Below are 22,862 nucleotides of genomic sequence, written 5' to 3' on the forward strand. Positions count from 1 at the left end.
TTACGGGACAAGCTATTATTGAGTGATGTCATAGAACGCTGAAGGCTGCTTTACAAAAAATGAAAGGGGGAAATGAGTATTATAAGGATGATCTGCAAGGTATTCTCAATCTCGCCTTATTTACTTTAAATTTTTTGAATCTAGCAGAGGATGGCACAACAGCTGCAGAAAGATATATGGGTCAAACTCAGAACCATATGGCCCAACAAAGGCCACATTACACACATCTGTTTTGACACAATATCTTGGCAAAGTGTGGATTAAAACGGCCTTATATGGATATCTGGGAGGGCCCCTTTATGGTTAAATGTGGGAAGAGAGGAGCTCTTTGTGTTTTGACAGATAAAGGCATTGAGTGCATTCCATCAAAACGCACATGGCCTGCTCTGGAATACCCGGAAAATGGACAAACAGATAAGTAAATCAGTTTTTTTCTTTTTCCTCTTTTCTTCTCTAATGCATGTTGAGGTGATTTCTGAGCATGAGAATCTCACATATTGGGCCTTTATTCCTAATCCTCCTCTCTCTACTCCGGTTACTTTGTGGCATGCCAAACCCCCTTTGTCCTCTAATGATTCTGATTGGGCAGGAGGAACCAGGGTACCCCGACAACAACATACAGGCCTGCACCAAAAGGAAGAAGAACCCCTGGTGATGTACGCTAACAATTCACTTTTTTGTATGGTTTATTAAAACAAAAGCACAACATGTGTCACCTTTCAGGAACAAATGTATTTGTATTACCAACCTGAGAAAGGACAACAGGCAGCCAATGTGACATACATTACTGCTATATCAACATCTTATGAAGACAAAAGTAATGTCACACAAATTCCTTCCATCCCAATTTGCCGCCCAAAAACTGATTGGTGTTACAAACATTACTCAGTACAGTGGTCCCCTTGCCGTACAGCATATCCAAGGCGGGGCAACATCTTTGGGGCCAACGTGCTGGATTAGGGACCTCATGGACATCTTTTGAGTGACAATCATACTTGGGCCTTCAACAGATCAAGTCAGAAACCTATGACATGGAGCGAACACAGCCTATCTGGACCCCTTTTACAACTATCTTACAATGAGACAGTGTGCAGCCGCCTCACAAAGGAATATGGAGGATCGGGTTGCCTTTATATCACGACGATTGTCCCATGGCAAGTATGGGAATGAAACTGGCAATTATTTACTAACATTGGTCAAAAATGTTTCTGATACCGTTATGATTTGTACCACCCATCCTTATGTGTTATTATGGGGAAACAGTGTCCCTGCTATCCAAGAATCTTCTGGTATGTATGTGGTTAATATTTCTCCCCCATATTGGTATTCTGATTGTTTAACACATTATAATGTAACCTCATTGAATGTGACCTGTCTAATGGTGTTAAAAGAAGAGCACATGTTTGGTTACCTGTTTCTCTAAGTTGGACATGGTCCGAAGAGCATGCTCTACATATCCTCCTTGAGTCCATGAGAAAATTATGCCCTAAGCAGTTTTTGGCTACGCTAATCGCATTCATTGTGTCCGCGGTGGTTATCATTGTATCAGCCGCTACAGCTACTACTGCCTTGGTTAACAGTGTTCAAACAGCCCATAAGGTGGAGTCCGTCTTGGTAAATGTCACTCAAGAATTACAGACACAGGTAGATATTGATAAAGGGCTAATGTCAGGATTGCAGGCATCAGAGGCAGCAGTAGAGTGGTTGGGAGAGCAGCAAAATGTATTATATATGCGTATGAAACTAAAATGTGACTGGCAATTTACCATGCAATGGGTTACCCCCCTACTGTATAATAGCTCACTGACATCTTGGCAAGAAATAAAAAACATTTACAGGGGGCATTTAATACCTCCCTGGCCAATGACATCACTGGGCTACAAGCTCAGTTAGAGAGGCAGTTACAAGAAGTACATAAGGTGTTCTCTCAAAAAATATTTCAAGACATTGAAAATGGGTTACACTGGCTAGAGCCCTCCAATTGGTTCTCGGGCCTCAATTTACGCATATTTGTTAATGCTGGTGTGATTTTGATATTATCCATGTTAATAGTTTATGTTTTACGTCTACTGTGCTCCCTGAAAAAACAACAAAGTCAACAAGAGCTAGCATTGGTTATCATGGGCCTTCTGGCCTCAGCACAACATGACGCCTTCCTTGCTTTAAAAAACAAAAAGCAGGGAAATGTAGCCACCCCTGACACAGGAAGGGTTAATAATCACTGGAAAAGGCTTGCCAACAAACTGTGACCTGGAGGTGAGAAGGCCGGTTAGCCAATGACGGGTAAGACCTCGGGGAGCGGGGTGGGGCGGGGGGGTGCAATGTAAGCCAGGTGGCGGCCGCCCAGGGACACAGATGGAGAAACGATATCGATATCGGGAGCAGGAGGGACCGTTGCCTAAGAGACCTTGCCTGCTCCCAGATAAAAATATAGGGGAGCACAGCAATAACATGATAATATCAAAACAGAGGCCAAGGGAGGGCTCCTTGAGAAATCGCTAAGAATTCTTGGCATTCGTTAATTACTTCATCCAGAACACCTGTGTATGTTTAACAGCTGTAAGCTATGTATATATTGAAATGCTGGTTATAATAAACTCTGAGTGGCCATCAGCCCTCTCCGCATCTATCCTGATGTGTACATTGGATTGCGACACCGACACATATGTGTCTGCATGTGGAAAATGGATAAAATAGACAGAAGGGAGGCCAACATAACAACAATATTGGGACCAGGCAAGAATGGTGGAAATGGTGAGAAGTGGATTCTGGACATATTTATATATTTGAAACCAGAGTCAACAGGCTTTGCTGTTATATTGCTGGGGATTATGAAAGAAAGAGAGGAGTTGTGGATAATTATAAGACTTTTGGCCTGAGCGGTGGGAAAACTGAGTCACCATTTACTGAGATGCAGGTTAAGGACGTGGTGGGAATCAAGAATTTGGTTTCAGAGATGTTATGTTTGGGATGAAACTTAGACACCCAAGCGAGGATATACAATAGTATGGAGTTAAGAAGGATATAGAGGTGCGTATGATCATCCAGGCTTGAGATAACAAGAGCGTGCACTGCAGAGGGGGCAATAGATGCATGTGAAAGATGTTCAGAAGGAAGCTTGGACTTAGTGACACCGGACAGGGAAGAAGAGGAAGAGTCAACAGTGATGCTGCGATTGTGAACCTCTTGCCCCAAACGATGAGGCAGGAGCCTTACCTGGTCTAACTGATGATGGTGTTGAGTTTGAGAAGATGGGCTACTGAGGTGGAAATACTCTACCCTAGTCAAAGAGCCAAGCCAGAACCTAAGGATGAAAAAGACCAAGATGAAGAATGGAAAAAGCGATTGAGTGTTGTAGACTCAGAGACAGGGTGAGAGGATGGAAACTGACATGTACTGAGCACCTACTATGTGCCAGGCACATTGCTAGTACTTTATATTCGTGATCACAGATAGCTCTTCAAAGGTGTCCTGAGAGGGTGTCATCATTCCGTTTTACACATGAGGAAACTGAGGCTCAGAGAAGGTAAGGGGATTGCTGGGTACCCCGGAAGGCAAAAATAGCAGAATGAGTTCCCTATCTTGATGTAGTGGTAAAAGTCACTGAGTCTGTGGAATCTCTGAGAAACCATGAGAGCGGGATAATACAATAATATAATAATACGCATTACCACTTGTTGAGCACGTACTGTGTGTCAAGCACTGCACATCCGTCTCCCCGTCTAAACCTCACAACAACCCTGGGAGGTTTTATTCTCGTTTTTAAGTCAAACAAGCTGAAGCTCAGAGGTTTAATCTCTTCTCCAAAGTCACATAACCAATAATGGCAGGAGTTAGAATTCAACTCAAGACTCTGACTCCAAAGCCTGTCCTCTAAAAGAAGTTTGAAAGCTGTGCCCTCAAGGGTGCTGGAGTTTCACAAGAGGGGACTCAAAGCACTTCAAATAGGGAAGCTCTGCTTTTCATGGGTTTTGCACTGACGCCACAAGGAAAAACATTTTTGCATTCAGAATTTGGTTTGAACACTTGTGTTTATGCCATGAGGGCCTTAACTGTGGGTTAGAGGAGGAAGAGGCCAAGAAAAGGCCATTGGATTTGGAAATGAGGAACATGGTGGCGACCCCAGTACAGACAGTCAGGTCTTGTTGGTTGCTAGCAGTAGAAACTAACTCTGGCTATTTTAAGCAGAGAAGGAATTTGTGAGAATGGTGTGGCGATGTGGTGGGCATCCGTTCCCTCTTCATCATTGAACCCTTAAGTTAGCCCCCAGTGGATTCTTCTGCTTGCAACCAAGAGCACTAACTGATTTCGTTTAGCTTGTGGAACTTCAGGGAATGCTAAAAGAAGCCAGTTATGGAAAGGACACTAAAAGAACCCAGCTCGGAAAGGATGGTAAACAAGGCAGAACTGTGGTTATCCCAGAGCACCTCTGAATGAGCTCCATACATTTTCAGGTCTATGTCATTTATTGCTCAAGATTAAAATTCCAGGCAGAGTATCTGATTGGCCACTCTTTGTCTGGAGATAGGGCAGGCACTTTGATTGTCAAGACCCCCCCACCCCATCCCAGGAGGAGGAAGAGTGGTTCCCCCAAAGCAAAATCAGGGTATTGTTATCAGAACAAGGACCAATGGATGCTACATGACAAGGAGAGCCTTCTGTAGAGTGAAGGAAGTTTAAGTGGATCCAACAGTCCAAGAGGACAAGGCCCCATTGTGTGTTTGAAGACATCCTCTTTCTTCCTGGGAGTTTCTCAAATCTTGAATGTTAACCTGTTTACAATCTTAGAGTCGGCAGGTCTATAGCTGACTAATATCACCTCCCATTATAAAACTTTCCTTCTTTCGTATTTCCTGTCTTCCTTTTCTTCCTTGAGAAACATTATTTTACACTCATAAAGTCATGTCGAAATTTTTGATGCATCATCTTGGTTAACCTCAGATGGATGCATGTGTGTGTCATATTGAAATAACTGGGACTACGTGACTAAGAGGTTATGGCAAGCGTCTTCCTCCTGACTTACTGGCTGTGTTTCCTCCAGCAAGCCATTGAATTTGCCTAGCTGAATTTCAGTTTCTTCATTTGTAAAATGGGAATAATTACACTTAATTCATAAGATTGTTAAATAAATACAAGCTACCTTTTCTTGAACACTTACTATGCACCTACGCAGGAGGTCACAATTTTAAACGCCCTCTAGGCCAGGAGAGTAATGTGCATGGAAGTAGTTAGAGTGGGGGTGGGGACATGTGAGACAATAAGAAATGGTGGGGATTATGGGGAACTGGAGAGAATGCTCCCCTTATAAACAGAGAGCAGTTTTTTTTTTTCTTGAGGCAGATTAGCCCTGAGCTAACATCTGCTGCCAATCCTCCTCTTTTTGCTGAGGAAGACTGGCCCTGAGCTAACATCCGTGCCCATCTTCCTCTACTTTATATGTGGGACGCCTGCCACAGCATGGCTTGACAAGTGGTGCTATGTCTGCACCTGGGATTTGAACCAGCAAACCCCGGGCCACTGAAGCAGAAGGTGTGCACTTAACCACTGTGCCACTGGGCCAGCCCCAAGAGCAAGTCTACTTAGCTCTAGTTCATTGTTTTCAAAGTGTAGTCCCTTGCCCAGCAGTATCAGCAGCACCTGGAAACACTAGAATGCACATTCCCAGGTCCCTCCCCAGACCTACTGAATCAAAACTCTGGGGGTGGTGATCTCAAAACCTGGGTTTTTTTCCCCCAGTAATTTTATTGAGATAATAATGGTTTATAATATTGCGTAATTTTGGAAATACATTATTATTTATCAGTTTCTGGATAGACTTCATTGTGCTCACCACCAGTAGTCTAAGTTTTGTCTATCAAAGCCTGTGTTTTAACAAGCCCACTGAGTGATTCTGATGCTTGCTCAAGTTTGAGACCCCCTGCTCTAGTTGATGGTTGTTTGTAAGACTGTGGGACTGTGTTGCCAGATCTTTTTTTTTTTCCCAAGAGAAGCTAGAAACTTATTTTTATGTGAAATCTCTCACGTTCATATCTCGGCAACACATTCAAATTTTTTAAATGTACTGTGTAGGCTAACATATATATGTTCTAGCCAGATTTGCAAACTCTGGTTTATGCTCCTTCCCTTTAATCCTTGAAATAATCCTGCAAAACAATTGTGATGCTACTCCTGGTGGGAGGAAGACGCAGTTCCAATCAGTGAAGTGCTGCTCGAAGTCCCACAGCCAGGAAGTGGCCAACCCTTGATTTGAACCTGGATGTATTTGGCTCTAAAGACTCTGCCCCTTTTGCGTTTTATATAGAACAGAAAATATATGAATGTACCTATCATGGCACCCAGCATCACAAAAGTGAAACACCTTTTGCACACTATGGGCCATTGACCGATGAAACTTTCTTCTCCATCCTTCTGCCCCACCGCATCCCCTTGGCCTCATTCCTAATCCGCATTCCTGTAAGACAGAGCCAATCAGCAGGTGAGCCAGAGAGACCAGGGGCCGGGTGAAGCCAGGCAGTTTCCCGGCCTGGGGAGCTGGGTACGTCCCAGAAATAGCTGTGGGCAGAAGTGCCTGAGGCTGAATGTCCAGCTGCCAGCTGGGTCTACACGCTAAATCCGTCTGCTAGTCAAAGTGTCCTCTGTGTGCCCTAGACAGAGTTTCAGGAGTCCGCCCAGTGCTTCACCCCTACCTGCCTCCTGCCTCATTGCTATTGACTGTTCTCTGAGGCAGAGTAAACAGCACTGGCCCCTCCCAACAATGGCATGTCTCTAGTCCCCTAGTCCCCAGACTGGGCATGAGAAGCTGGGGGAGGCATTCTCAGCCACTTTTGCCAGGATCCATCTGTGGGGAAAGTGGTGGATGTACTCATGTCACGAAGTCCTACTCACCTGTCAACCCAATGGTCACTGCCCCAGACTCCCTCTAGCTTCCAGCAGCAAAATCCTCCTGGGGTTTATAGAACTTCAGATTGTTATGTTTAAGGCACTTCTTATCTAACTCACTGGGTAGCTCTGTTTTGGCATTTACCAGCCTGGATTCTAAAGCCTGGGGTGTATATATCAGTCTCCTTAGTAACAGTAGACGCCATTTATCAAGCATTCACAGCCACTTATCTAGTACCCATTAAGTGTCAGGGCTGGGGTTCCTGTGTAAATTAGTGTGGCCTAGCCCTCAAGGAGTACACAGCTCCTCCACGGCAGGAACATTACATTCCTGTTCTCCTTGAATTCTTATATTATCATCTTTGTAGATGATAAAATGGTGGTTCAGAAAAGAGAAGTGATTCACTCAAGGTCCTGTTACTAAACAAAATTGAGGTTTTCTTGCCTGATGCACATTTTTAAAAAGCCATTATTACAGCATCAGTTTTCGGGAAAAGAAAAAAGTTTTATTGCTAGATTGATCTGCAAGAAGAGAGGGGCATATGCTCTCAGATCTGTCTGCCCAATCCAGGGCTTGGGGAAAAACTTATGGGATGAAGGGCCAGGATGTCTGAAGTGTGGAGACAGATGATTGAAGGTAAGGAGAAGTGAGGTAATTGACGATCTGCACAAGAACAGTCAAGCTTCATGCCTCTTCATAGGATGCGTGTTCACAAAACGGTGGTGTTAGTATGATCTGAGGGAGGATTTTTCATCCCTCAGGCCCAATTGATGGGTTGGTGGTCTCAACTGGCCTGAAGTAGACAAGGGTCACAGTTCCTGAAAAACCACTCTTAATGACTCTGTTGCTAAGATAGGGTCAGTTGAACTGGTCCTAGAGGGCCCATGCTTACAAATCCCTCCTCTTTGTTGTTCATTCCTCAATCTCAAGGAGTATAGGGTAATGACTGCTCTGGCTTCTTCCTGCTTATAAGGGGCACAGGTTGTTCCATCTCATTGAAGCAGTCTCTTAGTAAGACAGTGATACAGGTGGGCTCCCAAAGTTCGACCTATATTGCGTAAGCAGTAACCAGTAACAAGTAAGAAGCATTTCTATAGAAACAAAAAGAAAAACAAGTTTAATGGTTAGAGTAAATTATAAGCCAGTTTCTGAGCCCAGGGGGCAGCCAGTCAAGAAGATTTCTAGAAGTCAGGGTGGAAGCATCTTTTGCACTTTGAAATTCTCTGATGATGCCAATGGGTGTTAGGTATCTTTCTGAGTGGCTTACACAGCATGAATCTCTCTTAAGTTTATATCAAGTTATCCGGCTTCAGTTTGCGGGTCTTCAGGGAAAAAAGGTGGTTTCAGTTCCCAGTGATTCTAAATGAAAATGAAGGAAAAATTGAAAATGTTAGTTTGGAGATTTGTAGCCACATATTTCAGGAGACTAAAAGAATTCAGGATCCAGTCCAGTTTACAGACAGAAAACAAAAACCTCAAAGACAATTAACAGAGGTAGAATGTAATATCCACAAATGTGCTCTATAGTTTCTATTGAAACATGATTTTTCTCTCCAAAATCACCATCATTTTCACCAAAGATAGCCAAATTAGGACTAAACAGTTGGCAAAATAAGTCTAGTTTCAATAAACTTGGCCCATTTATTTACATAAGTACAGCAAGAGTAGCAATTGATTATATAGACTCTTTTAAATCTGCTTTGCCAAAGGAAACCATCAACAAAATGAAAAGACAATCCAACAATTGGGAGAAGATACTTGCAAACCATATATGTGATAAGTGGTTAATATCCAAAATATATAAAGAACTCATACACCTCAACAACAAAAAAACTAACAACCCAATTGAAAAATGGGCAAAAGATCTGAACAGACATTTTTCCAAAGAAGATATACAGGTGGCCAACAGGCACATGAAAAGATGTTCAACATCATTAACTATCAGAGAAATGCAAATCAAAACTACAATGAGATATCATGTCACTCCCATCAGAATGGCTATAATTAACAAGACAGGAAACAACAAGTGTTGGAGAGGATGTGGAGAAAAGGGAACTCTCATACACTGCTTGTGGGAGTGCAAACTGGTGCAGCCACTGTGGAAAACAGTACAGAGATTCCTCTAAAAATTAAGAATAGAACTACCATATGATCTGGCTAGTCCACTTCTGGGTGTTTATCCAAAGAACATGAAAACACAAATGTGTAAAGATACATGCACCCCTATGTGCACTGAAGCATTATTCACAATAGCCAAGACTTGGAAGCAACCTAGGTGCCCATAAAAGGACAAATGGATAAAGAATATGTGGTATACATACACAGTGGAATACTACCAGCAATAAAAAACTATGAAATCCAACCATTTGTGACAACATGAATGGACCTTGAGGGTATTATGCTAAGTGAACTAAGTCAGAGGGAGAAAGTCAAATGCCATATGATGTCACTCATAAACAGAAGATAAAAACAACAACACAAATCACATAGAGAACAGAGATTGGATTGGTGGTTACCAGAGGGGAAGGGAGGAGGGAAAGGGCAAAAGGAGTGATTAGGCACACGTGTGTGGTGACATATGGTGATTAGTCTTTAGGTGGTGAACATGATGTAATCTACACAGGAATCAAAATATGATGGTGGATACCTGAAATTTATATAATGTTATAAACCAATGTTACTGCAATAACATAATAATTAAAAAATCAGCTTTGCTGGAACTTTTCATAAGGAATCTCAGATTGAACTTTAAAGGCCTCTAGAGGCCAGGAAAACCAAACTAAGGACTTATCATGAGACTCTACCTACAATACCTATAGATGTGGGTGAATTCCTTTCTTCTCTTGAGGTTCCCCAAAATATACTGAGGTTCTTTGCACCTGCCAGGAAAGCGTCCTTCTTAACTCACCTTTATTTGTTTCATACAGTCAATCTTTGTCCCTTAAAGCTGTTTTGGTCATATTGAAGTCTGTGCATGTTCCTCTCAAATATGACATTCCAGTCAAAGCTTTGGTAATATAAGCAATGTTTCCAATTATGTCATGCAATAAGGAGAACAGATTCTTATTGAACTTACATAAGTAACTATATTGCCATGAATATAAGAATATTCACTCACAAGAGTTTCCAAATTCTGGAAGGATCACGTAGGGAGAAAAAGATAAAAGTTTCAATTCTGCTTACAAAGGTATAATTTACCAAATTACTATAAGTCATATTTAGCTTAAGAGAAGAAAGTAAAAGTTTCCTTAAATCTGGAAAAACAAAACATTAAAAATCAGCAATATCTCAAACAAGAAGTCATAAAAATGATAATCATTCTTATCAGTTCTTCCAGTCCCATGTGATAAATTCCTGATCTTGGTCTTTGGTTGGCAGTTTTATGATGTCGTCTGTTTCTCCATTAGAGTTCTGTGATTTCTTACCCCACTCAGTTTTATAATCTGAAAGTTTACCAGAAATCTGCATTCTAGGGCAAGAGTCAGAGTCCTTTCCATGAATCTCTCTGAATATGAAATACATCTGCAAAAACATCAGAGTGAAAAAATGATTTTGTCTGTGAATGACAAAAGACTCAAAAGGGTAATTGACAAAGAAACTTGCTTATTTCTGTGACATACAACACTTTAAGACAATAACTAGAATTATCACTGACAACCAGGACAGATCAGAATTTTAGAAATTTTATATAATTTTTAAGACTCATATTAATAACATTTACCCACACAATATAATTTAAGTAGGGTTACCATCATTTATTTAACAATGCTTCCAATGTAATTTAACATACCAAATAAACCTAATTAGTTTGATGTCTCCTTCTTTGTAGAAAGATAGAGCAAATTCTTTGAGAAATCCGAGGGCCCCATTGGAAATTTTCAAAGTTTGAATTTTGGGGAAGTTTGTCAAAAATATCAAAAGGTTTTAAAACACTTGGTCAGATAGGAAATAATGCTTAGTTGTCTATTTAACCAAGCTGACAGAAGAAGATGTTAAAGGCAAACAGAGACAGTTAAACAAAAAAAAAAAACTCTTAGTTTTCTTAATAGAGAGACTTCACCTTTTTGAATATAGGAAACTATTTTGACAAAACATAGACTTTCTGTCTTTTAGGTAGACTTACTCAAAAAGAAAGGAAAACCTTTTCATAATCTATTGAGAACAGACTAAAAGTCCAGGAAAATTATCCCTTTAAGAGAGAGAAAAAAACAAATTTTAATTTTTGTACCAGCTTACTTTTTATGTTAAAGCTTATTCACTTAATTAAACTCATTTTAATCTTAGCCAGCTTGACCATGCACAAGACTCTTTCTTCAGGGCTCCTCTTCCACAAACCTTCTATAACTTTCTTTTTATCTTCAGAATTTGTCCCATGTCATCTTTCTTCCCTCCTAGTACTTTAGGACAAATTTATCTTTGTTAACAAAACAAAACTATTTCCATTCTTTATACCTTCTTTACTGAAAATATACATCTTACTTTCCTTGAATAGACAGATGTTTTCCTTATTAATTTTTAGTGGCATAATCATATATATTAATTCAAATTCTTAAGCCTTACAGACCTTAATTTTTAGTGAAAACTAAGAAGTAAGCAATTACAAATTGTATTTTACATTAATATTCTGTGGCTTGGCAAGTTTATAAATACTTTTCATAATTTCTAGAAACATGCTACTTCATAGCAATAATGTTTCTGTATTTTATTATTTGAAAATGACCTAGATAAACAATGAATTTTCTATCATTTAATTTAACTTAGAAAAACTTTAAAGTCTTAAGTTACCAAAGAGATTTTGAAGTTAAGTATATACACCATAACACATAATTATTGTTAAAAAGTTCACCCAATACTTTTATCTTTTTCACATCTATTTAGTTTACTTGTTCCCAATAATTATGTAGATTGCCTACAAAACTTCATGAGACATGAGGCAGAATTAGCTATCATTTTAAGTTATTATTTTTGCTAACCAGTTTTGTAACAGAGATAACATGAGATTATTTGACCAATAAATGTAGAATAAAGGCTGCATATCTGCATCATATCCAATGTTGATAACTTTAAGGACATGTCTATTTCAATCAAACCAACAAACTTAAATAAGCTTTCATCTACTAAAGATTATTTTATGTCATATCAGCTTGAAAAACATTTGGGTTAGTTTCTATTACATTTATATCAGTGCTTACTTTAAGCCAATTAAATAGAGCTCTTTTAGAAGTTATACAATCTGGAGGTAAAAAATTAAATCACATATATACATATAAATATATATGTATATATATATAACAAATATACAGACACACATATATAGACACTCCACAGCTATTTTTTAAAAATTACTGCCATGAATCAGGTACAGTAATATAAGGCTCACTAGTTATGAAAGGATAACTGAATCCAAATTTTGTTTTAAGCTTTTTCTACTAAATTTGTGGAGAAGACACTTAAGATGCTAGATTTTGGGTGAGGGTGCTCTTTCACTCATTTTTCTTTCCTTTTTTTCCCTTTAGTCTTAGGAATTGGTGATAGGCTAGATAACAGTTCCTGGAGAGGTTGCAAACTTTTTGAGGTGAAGGAAATGGGTGGAATCTGAACTGCCTCTAGAGCTGCATCTCTAGTTTTGCAAGTATTTTTTTCAGGATAGCTGCTCTTAATTCCTCAGAAATCAGGTTGTAACTTAAATGACCTTATAGGTTGATCTACCTGTCTAACCACATCATCTCTAAATTGCTTCTTTCCCCTGGGTGCTTAGTTTTATTTTCCCCTAGGGAAGGAGGCCTGGGAAGAAAATCCTATCAGGCTCTGAATATCAGCTTCCAGTTTGTCTGAATTTCTGATCATAAGTTGCTAAATCTTTTCAAATATCTTGTCAGGTTTCAGCCAGGATGAGCAGTAATTATACCTGGCAGTATTGAACAATTCCAGTAATTTCTAGTGTAGCAGTTTTCCAGAAAATCTCTGAGTCTCATTAACTCTGGGAGGGGCTCACTTTAGGCCCTTCTTCAAAGGTAGATAATGAGCTGTCCATAAAGCCAAGACCTAATAGGATTTTCTTTAAGGTACCTTTTATAATTTATTTTTTTCTTTTTGCAACAAAACCTGCAATAAGGTTACTTTGGAATTTGACTTATTTGCTTTAAAGTGCACTTTTAAATGATCTTATCTAATCAGAACATTCCTTCTAAGGAACAATGTAATTCCCCTGAGGCTGATGGCAGCTTAGTAGGACCCTTAGCCACAAAAGGGAGTGCAACTCACATTTCTGTCCGACCACCTATGACCACAAAATGGGGAGCAAGCATATTTTTGTATGATTGTATTTTGGGGACTGCCAACCTGATGATTATGGAGCCATGCCCTTAGGACCTGAAACAAGCTTAGTTAGATTTTGCAGTTCTTTGTAAATATTTACAGCTTCTGGAACCTTTAGGTTTTGAACAATTGTGCCAGAAAGGGGAGCAGTTGACTCTTTAAAGACAAAAGATTTTCCCTGTTCCTCGGTTTGGATGCTCAAAACAGTCCAAAGTGGCCACTGTAATTTTAAATTACCCTGGGTTATCCTTCCAGGTGTTTATAGTTATTCCCATTGTAGGGGGCTTTTCCCAAGATGGCTGCAACAAACAAGGTAATTTCTAAAAAGAGTTTATTATAATCACCAAGAAATTCAGTCCCCAAAGAGCCAATTTTAATAAAACAGTCAGATGCGGATAAGCATGAACAGACACAGAAATCCAATACTCTGGGACTCTAACTCAGGGTACCCTGGGACCCTGCCCAGAGCTCGGGACCCTAACCTGATCCTTTGAGTGCCCCAGAAGCTGTAAGCCTTTTACTGTTTCCCTTGGAGTGGGGCTTGAACCCACAATTCTAGCCTTGGGACTTTAGCCCAGGAAAAATCTCCCCAGTGGGGGTTCTAACCCACAATCCTGACAAAATTATTAGATAATTTAGGCATAGGCACATTTTAACAAGGTCACTCACCCAAAAGATGTCTGATCCTGGAGGTATTTCTTCTCTCGAAGGGAAAAAGAGTGCTGAGGGGGCCTGGGGCACCACAGCGGGAGACAGGAATCCAATCAGCCAGGCCTCCAGACAAAATTGTCTAGGTGGTCACTTAGGGTCAGCAAAAGACCCCACACCCCACTGGGGGCTCCAGAGCCCTGGGCAGGCAGTTGCAGGACCTAATCCCTTTGTGGTCACCAAAATTCTTACCACACAAAATTGGGGTTCTCTTGCCTGATGCACATTGTAAAAAAGCCAATTACTACAGCATCAGTTTTGGGGAAGAGTAAAAAGCTTTATTGCTAGATTGATCTGCAAGGACAAAGGGGCATATGCTCTCAGATCTGTTTCCCCCATTCAGGGCTTTGGGCAAAATTTCTGGGATGAAGGACAGGGGATGGATGATTGGCGATAAGGGGAAGTGAGGTAATTGACGATCTGCACAAGAACAGTCAGGCTTCGTGCCTCTTCACAGGGTGCAGGTTCACAAAATGGTGGTGTGAGTATGATCTGAGGGTGGAGTTTTCAGCCCTTTGATGTCAAAAAGGTCACTTATTGGGTATTCGCACAGGCCCAGTTGATGGGTTGGTGGTCTCAACTGGCCTGAACTGGACAAGGAGTCTCAGTTCCTGAAAAGCCACTCTTCCTGACTCTGTTGATAAGATAGGGTCCGTTGAACCGGTGCTGGAGGGCCTGTCGTTACAGCCTCTCAGCTGAGAAGTGGTGGAGGTGGGAGTCACACCCACACCCTGTCGCCCCAAGGCCAGTGCTCAGGGCTCCTTTAATTACTTTCTCGACACCAATTGTCTTGTCCTGTATGTGTCACGTAGTGGCCACCTAGGGAATGCCTATGATGGAATGAAAAAAAACAGGGGCTTGGAGGAAAGAAGCCCTGGGTTCAAAACCTTGTCTTTATAGCTTTGCTTGGGACCTTGGGGGGAAGGATCTAAACCTTTGAGCGTTCAGTTCATCTGTCACATGCAGCTCATGATAATAGTAACTCTCCATTCACAGGTTTGCTAGGACGATACATGAGACTCATAAGAGGATGTACACAAAGCCTGGCACACAGTCAGCACTGATGTGGGTTTGGAATGGAAAAGAGGGGGAGAGAGAAACACACACCCAAAGTGGCTTGAGACTCTTAATTGGTCTTTCATCTTCAGGGGCCTTACTTCTTGTGTCAAATGGGTTCCACTTATTAATAACAACTGCTTTTTCTGCAGCCCCTACTGTGTGCTCTGTATTGTTACACTAGACCTCCACCACTAATCCCTAAGAGGGATCTGCACTCTGATGTGATGGACCCCAAATCCAACCACTTAATTCCCAGACTCGATTGGCTCCCTGGGGGCCCTGCCCTTTCCTCCTCCTTCCCTGGACCCTGGGCATTACTAGGAGACCCCAGGATCTTAGAATGGGAATGCAGGAGTTCTGGGCCTAGCCCTTGCCTCCCGCTGCCCTGCTGTGAGGCCCCAGGAGGGAGGAGGGGAAGGAGGAGTGGACAAGGGTCCGGCTGCAGCCGGTTGAGCTGTGCCTTGCCGGGCCTGGAAGCCGCTTATGTTCCTGGTTCCCACCCGGGCCAAGAGTAACACCTGATCCCGGGGGATTGTGAAATGGTCTGAGGTGGCAGCCCCCCCGCGGTGCCCTCGGAGCCCTCTATCCCCGCTGGCTCGGCCCCGCCCCTACCCCACGCCCCCCCGCGCGCCATTAAATCCCCTCATCCTGGCGGCTGCTCACACCTGCACCCCACCCCGGCTCAGCACCATGCCTGCCTGCCGCCTCGGTCCTCTCGCCGCCCTCCTCCTTGGCCTGCTGCTGTTTGACCTCCCCGCGGTCACAGGTGAGTGGGGCGGGGAGAGGCCTGGCGCCCAGGGGGGCAGAGCCAGGAGCGCCAGGACAGGGCCGGGCAGAGGCGCAAGCAGCCTCTCTGGGGCCTGGAGAAGTGGGGATTCCTGGGGCGGAAGTGGGGAGACCCATGAAGACTAAAATTGGGGGATCCCTGGTGCCTAAAGGTGGTGGCCGTGGAGCTTAACGTGTGGGGTCCAATGTGCTGGAGGTGGGGAGACCACTGAAGGCTGAAATTTGGGCGAGAGGCTCTGTGCTAGAGCCGGAGGCTCAGTGGCCGGAGGGGGGACCCTCTGCCTAGACATCGGAACCTCCTAGATGCTCAGCTGAGCGGGGGTTCCCTAAGGATTGAGGGCTCTGAGGCCAAGGGTTAGGTAACTCCTGTACTCCCAAGTGTCGGGGACCCCTGGCCTGGAGGTGGGGCCCTCTGAAGGCTTTAAGGGAAACGCCTAAGGCCAAAGTCTGAGAATTCCTCAGAGCTTGAGATTTGGGACCCTCGGAGCGGGAGGTGGGCATCCTCTGGGACTGGGGCTCCCGTCCTCCACTGACCGTCCCCCTGACTCCCCTCCCAGGCACAGGAGCAGAGAAAAAGGGCGTGTGCCCCAAGCTAGAGGCGGACTCGACCTGTAAGAAGGAGTGCCTCTCGGATGGAGAATGCGCTGACAACCTCAAGTGCTGCCAGGCTGGCTGCTCCAGCGTCTGCCACCTGCCCAATGGTAACCCCAGGGCGAGCCGTGCGGGGCGGGCGGGGCGGCAGTGGGCTGGGAGGAGGCGGGAGCGCCAGGGTTCCGGGAAGAGGGGTGCTCCCCCACCCACGGACCCCGGGCACAATTGAGGCGGATGGAACCAGATCCGCCCTGGCTCTCCCTCGCATGGTCCGGGGGAGACAAAGGCGTAGCTGAAGCGCAGCGGGGAGAGGGCTGCCCCCTCACCCCCACCCCTAGCTGGATTCAATTCTCTGGTGCGTGACGGGCTTCCGGGCACACGACAGCTGGAGCGTTGTTCCGGGAGATTCAGGGGACCCAGTTCAGTTTCCTCCCCGGCTGGTGGTGGGTGGGTTGGGTCCCAAGGCCTGGGGGGCTCATCCCTCTCGGAGTCCCTCCCCTGGGGACTCCCCCAGCGCTGGGGGAAGGACTTGGGTGCCTGACCTGACAAGACTCCCCGGATTCCTAGGCGGAAGGAGATTTTATAGATTTAAGAGAGCGCCCTGCCCATCTTAAAGATGTGGAAGTGAGCGTGGGAGAGAGAAAGGTTCTTGCCTAAGGTCACACCGACATCCTGTGGCTGGGCAGGAGTCACAGCAGGGGGTTTAACTTTTGCCTGAGTGGTTTGGAGAAAGTCAGGACTCCTCCCGTAGCACCCCTGCCCGTTCCCCATCTTTAAAGCAATCTCTTCCACTTTAGGGACTGAGCGAGAGAGAATGTGTGAGAAAGCTTGGGTGCTCCATAAGAGGCACTTCCTAGAGCTCAAGTCCCTCCGGCAGGTTATGGGGACTCCCATCAGAGCAGGAGGTGGTCTTAGACAGCATGGAACCCAAGCTTCTCATTTTTCAGGGGGAAACACTGAGGACTAGAAGCCGGTACCAAGGTATCTGGGAGTACCAAGATATTGTGACTCCTGCTCTTTATCCAGAACACAGCACCTGTGATGTTCCATCTTGGTTAGTTTTCCAAAGATGCCAGCAGGGGCTGGGAAGTCTTGTAATTAGAGACCTCAGACACTTACGAGCAGGGAGGTGGCAGGTGGAGGGAGGACTGGCTCCTCAGGGGCAGCTTCTGGGTCTGGAGGCCTCTAATTCAGACCAGAGAGAGGAGGAGCAGAAGGAGAGGTGAAGATTGGGAGAGAAAGCAAGGGACAGACAGAAAGATGAGAGAGGTGGAGGGACAAGAGAAGGAGGCTCTGCTGGGAGGCAGAGGCTTCGCTGTTCCCTTGTCTCAGATGGACAGACTGAGGCAGGAAGAGGAACAGGGCCAGATGGCCCCCTGAACTAGAATCTTACTTTGAACACCTGCTAGCTGTGACAGCTAGTTCTAGCTGTAGTTGCCAGCTGTAGCTGAGTCTTAGTTCTAACACCTGCTCGCTATTCCTCTCTGCTTTCTCGTCGGCAAAGTGGGAATGATAATCCCAAACTATAGAATTGATGTGAGAGCTAAATGAAATAACATGTAAAATGTCATGGTAGAGAGTATCTGCTCTCGACACAGTGGCTGTTGTGTCAGTAAACCACTCCTGATTCCCTTTTATCCTAAGGTAGCCCAGTGTCGAGAACTCTTGCCCTTTGCAAGGGAATGGATTTCTTTGTGCTAGGAAGTTAGCCACTCCTGTCCTCTGCAGCTAACCTCCCAGGCTGCGCCTGTGTTTGGTGTCTGGCTGGGCTTGCTCCTGAGGCTTCTGGGAATTGAGCCTGGCTCCCTTCTCGTCGACCCAGGAAGTAGAGCATGGGGTGTGTGTGTTTTTGTGTGTGTGTGTGTGTGTGTGTTAGTGGAAGAATGCTTGTCTGTGCGTGGATGAGTGAGTGTGTTTGGGCGGCCGTGGTGCTGTGTGGTTGTAATGGGGGTGAGTGTATGGGAGTGAGTGAAGAGACTGAAGGTGTATAACCCCTCACATGCACTCTTCACTTTACAGTTTACGAAGTAGCATAGTGTGTGGTGCACAGACTCTGAAGCCAGGTTCCTGGATTTCAAATCCTGCCTCTACTCTGTGTGACCTTAGGCAAATTACTTGACCTCTTGGTGGCCTCAGTTTCCTCATCTGTAACGTAAGGAAATATTAACAGTACCTCTCTCTCCCTCTTTGAGGATTATTGTGAGGATTATATGAGTTGATGTATGTCAAATGTTTAGAATAATGCCTGGCACATAGAAGGAGCTCAGGAAGTATTAATTGTTATAGTTACTCATTATCATCATCCTAGTTTGATTCCTCAGGGAGAAGTAATATTTGTATATTGCCTCCATCGCTTGCACAACAACCCCATCATGTGGGCAGCTCAGATCTCATGTGACACCTAAGGACACTGGGGCTCTGGGAGATTTCTGGCCCTAGGCACGGAAGTTAGGAAAAGGCAGAGCTGGGACTCAAACTGGGGTCCTAGGATTGCAAAACCACTGATGGAGAGAGCACAAGGAGGAGGGGTTGCAGGCGATCTTTTTGGGCCCCCGAAGATGAGCTCAGGCAGGCAGCTCTGTGTGCTGTGGGTAAGTGTGCATCTCCCTACTTCCACTCTGCTCACTTCTCCTTACTCCTTTTCTACTCAGAAAAGCAAGGCTCCTGTCCCCTTGTGGACTCTAACTTCCCCCAGCTCGGCCTCTGCCAGGACCAGTGCCAGGTGGACAGCCAGTGTCCCGACAAGATGAAATGCTGCCTAAATGGCTGCGGGAAGGTATCCTGTGTCACACCCCACTTCTAAGGTAAGTGGGAGGCAGTGGGGGGGAAGGGAAGTGCATTGATGCCTGCATGTGATGACAGCTGCAGCAGGTTGAAAAGGTGGACCTAGGGGACCATACCGCTCATCACTTACCTGTCCATTTATTTACTTTCATCCACTCAACGAATATTTATTGAGTGTCTGTCACATACCATGCACTGCTCTAGGTGCTAGGGATGCTCCGTGAGTGAACAAATCAGATGGAAATGTCTCTCTGATGGTCTGATGCTAGCGGACAATAAACAAAATCAATAAGCAAGTAAAGGGAGGCAGGTGCCGTGGAGAAAAAGAAAATAGAAGTGGGATGAGGGGTACTGGGGTGGGGGTGGGGTGGGCAGGGAGCAGTGGTGTAATTTTCACATGGGACAGTCAGTGAAGGCCCCACCAAGAAGGCGGCATTTGAGCGAAGCCTTGACAGCAATGACGGAGGCCGCCGTGAGGATGTCTGGGCAGAGGGCTACAGGCAGAGGGGTCGGCAGATGCAAAAGCAGCATATTCCCTGGTGCATACCAGGAAAAGCCAGAAGGCTGGAGCTGGGTGCACAGGGAGAGCGTATAAGAGGAGAGGGTTGGGGCCGGCCCGGTGGCGAAGCGGTTAAGTTCACACAGTCCACTTCGGCAGCCCGGAGTTCACTGGTTCGGATTCCGGGTGCAGACTTATGCCCTGCTTGTCAAGCCATGCTGTGGCAGGCATCCCACATATAAAGTAGAGGAAGATGGGCACAGTGTTAGCTCAGGGCCAGTGTTCCTAAACAAAAAAAAAGAAGAGAGGGTTGGAGAAGGTCAGAGAGGTAAGGGTGAGTGGAGCAGCTCGTGAGGGCCCTGACAGGCCATTGTAAGGACTGTGGTCTTGACAGGGAGATGTTGTGCCCTTGGAAACGGTCATACTCTGACTTCGATTGAAAGGAATCGCTCTGGCCGCTCTGTGGAGAACAGACTGTAGAGGCCGGCGGCAGAAGCAGGGGCCCAGCTAGGAGATTCCTGCAAGAGACCAGGTGGGAGATGACAGACAGGGGAGAGGAGTAGCTGGGTTTGGGACATACGTGAAGGTAGATGGGACAATATTTACTGATGAATCGGGCTGTGAGGGAACGAGAAGATTTACTCCTTTGTTTCCATAACATGCATTTAAATAAGTCAGCAGCTGGGGGAGAGCAGCTGTGTCCTGGGAGTGGGGACAGTGGCTGGAGAGGTTGGGGAGGAGGGAGCTCTTTGCATGGCCACGGGGAGGCAGAAGAGTTGATCTTTACTTTCGCCAAAAAGCTTGGCTTTTCAGGACAAACGTGGTAGAGATCAGCTAACTTCACTCCCTCAAGGTCGTGTTTGAAGTGTGACGAGCACTTACTCTGTGGCAGGCCAGCGCTACCCTCAGCCACCTCTAGTGACTCTGACACTGAGAGGAAAGGATTGTGGAGCCTCTCTTCCTCCACCTAAACTAACGATAAAACAATATGGCGCCCTAAAGTAAATGCAAGGAAGTAAAGGAAAACAACATCCAAAGCACATGCTTAGTTGGCCCGTTGGGGGATCGAGTGCCGTGCCACCAGCTCTGTGCCAGATGCTGGGAGAGAAGGTGACCACTGCCCTCCCTCACAGAGATTGCAGGCTGAGGCAGATGGATGGACAGACACTCCCAGTGCCTCTGGTCAGTGCTGCAGTGAAGGGAAGGGCTGAGTGTTGTGGGAACAGAAAGGAGGAAAACCTCACCCAGGCAGGGGTAGGGGGAGGAGGGAACAGGTGTGGTCAAGGAAGGCTTCCCAGAGGGTGCCCCTGAGCCAGTCCTAAAGGATGTGTGAAGGGTTGGTAGTCTGCTGAAGTACAGTGGGGAGGCTGTTTCAGGCAGAGGAACCAGAAGGAGGAAGAACCTGGAAGTGGCCTGTGGTTGAATCTCATTGTTGATCATGTGCACCTTTGACAAACTCTCGGCCAAGGGCCTGGCAGGTCACTGATGAAAGCCAGTATTGCACAAATGAGAAGACTGAGGCCAGAGAGAGTGGAGGACGTGCCCAAGGCCCTGTGGTTGCTATTTCAGGGTGTGCTCTTCAGTGCCTGAGAGGGAACCACGGTCTCCCTAGGCCCAGAGCTCTCCAGTCGTGCCAGCCATCTCTTGCCTGCCTGTGTGCTGACAGCGTGGACAGGCTTTGCAGTCAGGAAGACCCAGGTTCACATTTCAGCTCTGACACTTAACTAGCCTTTCACCTCCCTGAGCTGTAATTATTTTGCTTATAAAATGAGCTAAATAAGATCTCATCAATCAGCTAATCACAGCTTAACCTGAGAATGGAGCATGGTGGGACTTCCTGGTGGCGGAGGGATTCTTAGGGACATAAACGACGACAATGGCCCCTTAGGAGGCCACAGTGGTCAGTGGGGACCATGGCACTCCCGGGTGTGTCCTGGGGATGGTCTGACACAGAAGAGGTGAGTCTAGGACCTGCAGAGAAGTGCAGACAGAGCCCCAGGGGCCTCAAGAAGGTGAGGCGTTTATAAAGTAGAGGAAGATGGGCACGGTTGTTAGCTCAGGGCCAGGCTTCCTCAGCAAAAAGAGGAGGACTGGCAGTAGTTAGCTCTGGGCTAATCTTCCTCAAAAAAAAAAAAAAAATGCAAGTCACATATAAAAAAAAAAAAAAGAAGGTGAGGCTTTGCTGTGTGGGGGTGGGTGTGGTGGAGTCGGGGGAGCTTTGGTCCAGAATTTATGCTGCAGGTACTCTGGTCTAGTATTTTGGTTATTGCTGTTGATGCTATTGTTATGATTTTCTTCCTCCAGCTCCAACCACCGCAGCCTGAGGAATGTGGGCCTGGAAGTTTCCACCTGCCCTGTCTGGCTCTTGCCCAGCTGCCCTCCCCTCTTCCTGGCGTCTGCCCTCCCTCCTGAGCTGACCACAGCTTCTTCCTTTTCCAACCAATAAAGTGACCACTTCTAGCACTGGTGTAACCGTGGCCTCTGTTCTTATCCTTCTGTCCCTGCCTCCCCTGACTCCGGGGTGACGTGGGGTGGGGTGCGACCAGATCATCCAGGCATGAAGTCCAGGGAGGGACCAACTCTGAAACAAAGAGTATAAATTCAGGGCTCCTCTCGTGTGAGGTATCGCTTTGCCAGGTGAATCCTCCCACCAGCCCTGTGAGGTTGAGGTGGTTCTGCTCGGGTGATGGAAGAGAGAACTGAGGCTCGGAGAGATGGTGGAATGCTGCCTAGTCACTCCGATTCACTGCTGGGGGTTCTAACAGCAGCAGCACGTACTGTGTGGCAGACGCAGGGCTGGGAGATTTGTTTGTGAGATCTCCTGGATCCGCAGAACAATGCTCACAGTGGTTGGTGGCAGTCCGTGTTATAGACCGAGACTCCACCAGGTCACTTGCTGCTGCTTGTTTTAAATCAAACCGTTACTTCATATCCATAATATACTCACATGGATCAAAATTCAAAAGATAATGAAAGGATATACAATGAAAAGCATCTTTCACCCTTGACTCCCTCCCTCCACCCCCAGCCACCCAGCTGTTCCCTATGGAGACAACTGCTGTGGTTGCTTTTCTTGAATGTTCTTTCAGAGCTCTAACTCCAGCTCCCTCTCCCCTCCTCCTCTCTCTACTCCTCTCAATACCCTGCTCTGTTCCTCTATGTTCATCCTCTATCTCTGTCACTTCTTTCTATATCTATTATTCTCTCCCTCTCCCTCTTGTTACCTGTCTCCCACTC

The 22,862-nt window shown here is 45.4% G+C and overlaps 1 protein-coding gene and 1 long non-coding RNA gene across 2 annotated transcripts; one reads left to right on the plus strand and one right to left on the minus strand.

Moving 5' to 3' along the window:
• Window positions 1-7,976: 7,976 nt before the first annotated feature.
• LOC139040330 (uncharacterized) lies at window positions 7,977-14,736 on the minus strand. Its single transcript, XR_011494657.1, has 3 exons — window positions 13,868-14,736; window positions 9,789-10,402; window positions 7,977-8,239 (listed from the first exon to the last, which is right to left on the minus strand). It is a non-coding gene; the product is annotated as an uncharacterized lncRNA (long non-coding RNA).
• A 635-nt stretch (window positions 14,737-15,371) lies between these two features.
• Window positions 15,372-22,088, plus strand: WFDC2 (WAP four-disulfide core domain 2). Its single transcript, XM_014859879.3, has 4 exons — window positions 15,372-15,731; window positions 16,309-16,452; window positions 18,994-19,146; window positions 21,930-22,088. Exons 1-3 carry the CDS (start codon window positions 15,656-15,658, stop codon window positions 19,143-19,145), a joined length of 372 nt encoding a protein of 123 aa, XP_014715365.1. The 5' UTR covers window positions 15,372-15,655; the 3' UTR covers window position 19,146; window positions 21,930-22,088.
• Window positions 22,089-22,862: the final 774 nt, after the last annotated feature.

This window comes from Equus asinus, chromosome 15 (assembly GCF_041296235.1).
Source record: "Equus asinus isolate D_3611 breed Donkey chromosome 15, EquAss-T2T_v2, whole genome shotgun sequence".
Classification (NCBI taxonomy): domain Eukaryota; kingdom Metazoa; phylum Chordata; class Mammalia; order Perissodactyla; family Equidae; genus Equus; species Equus asinus.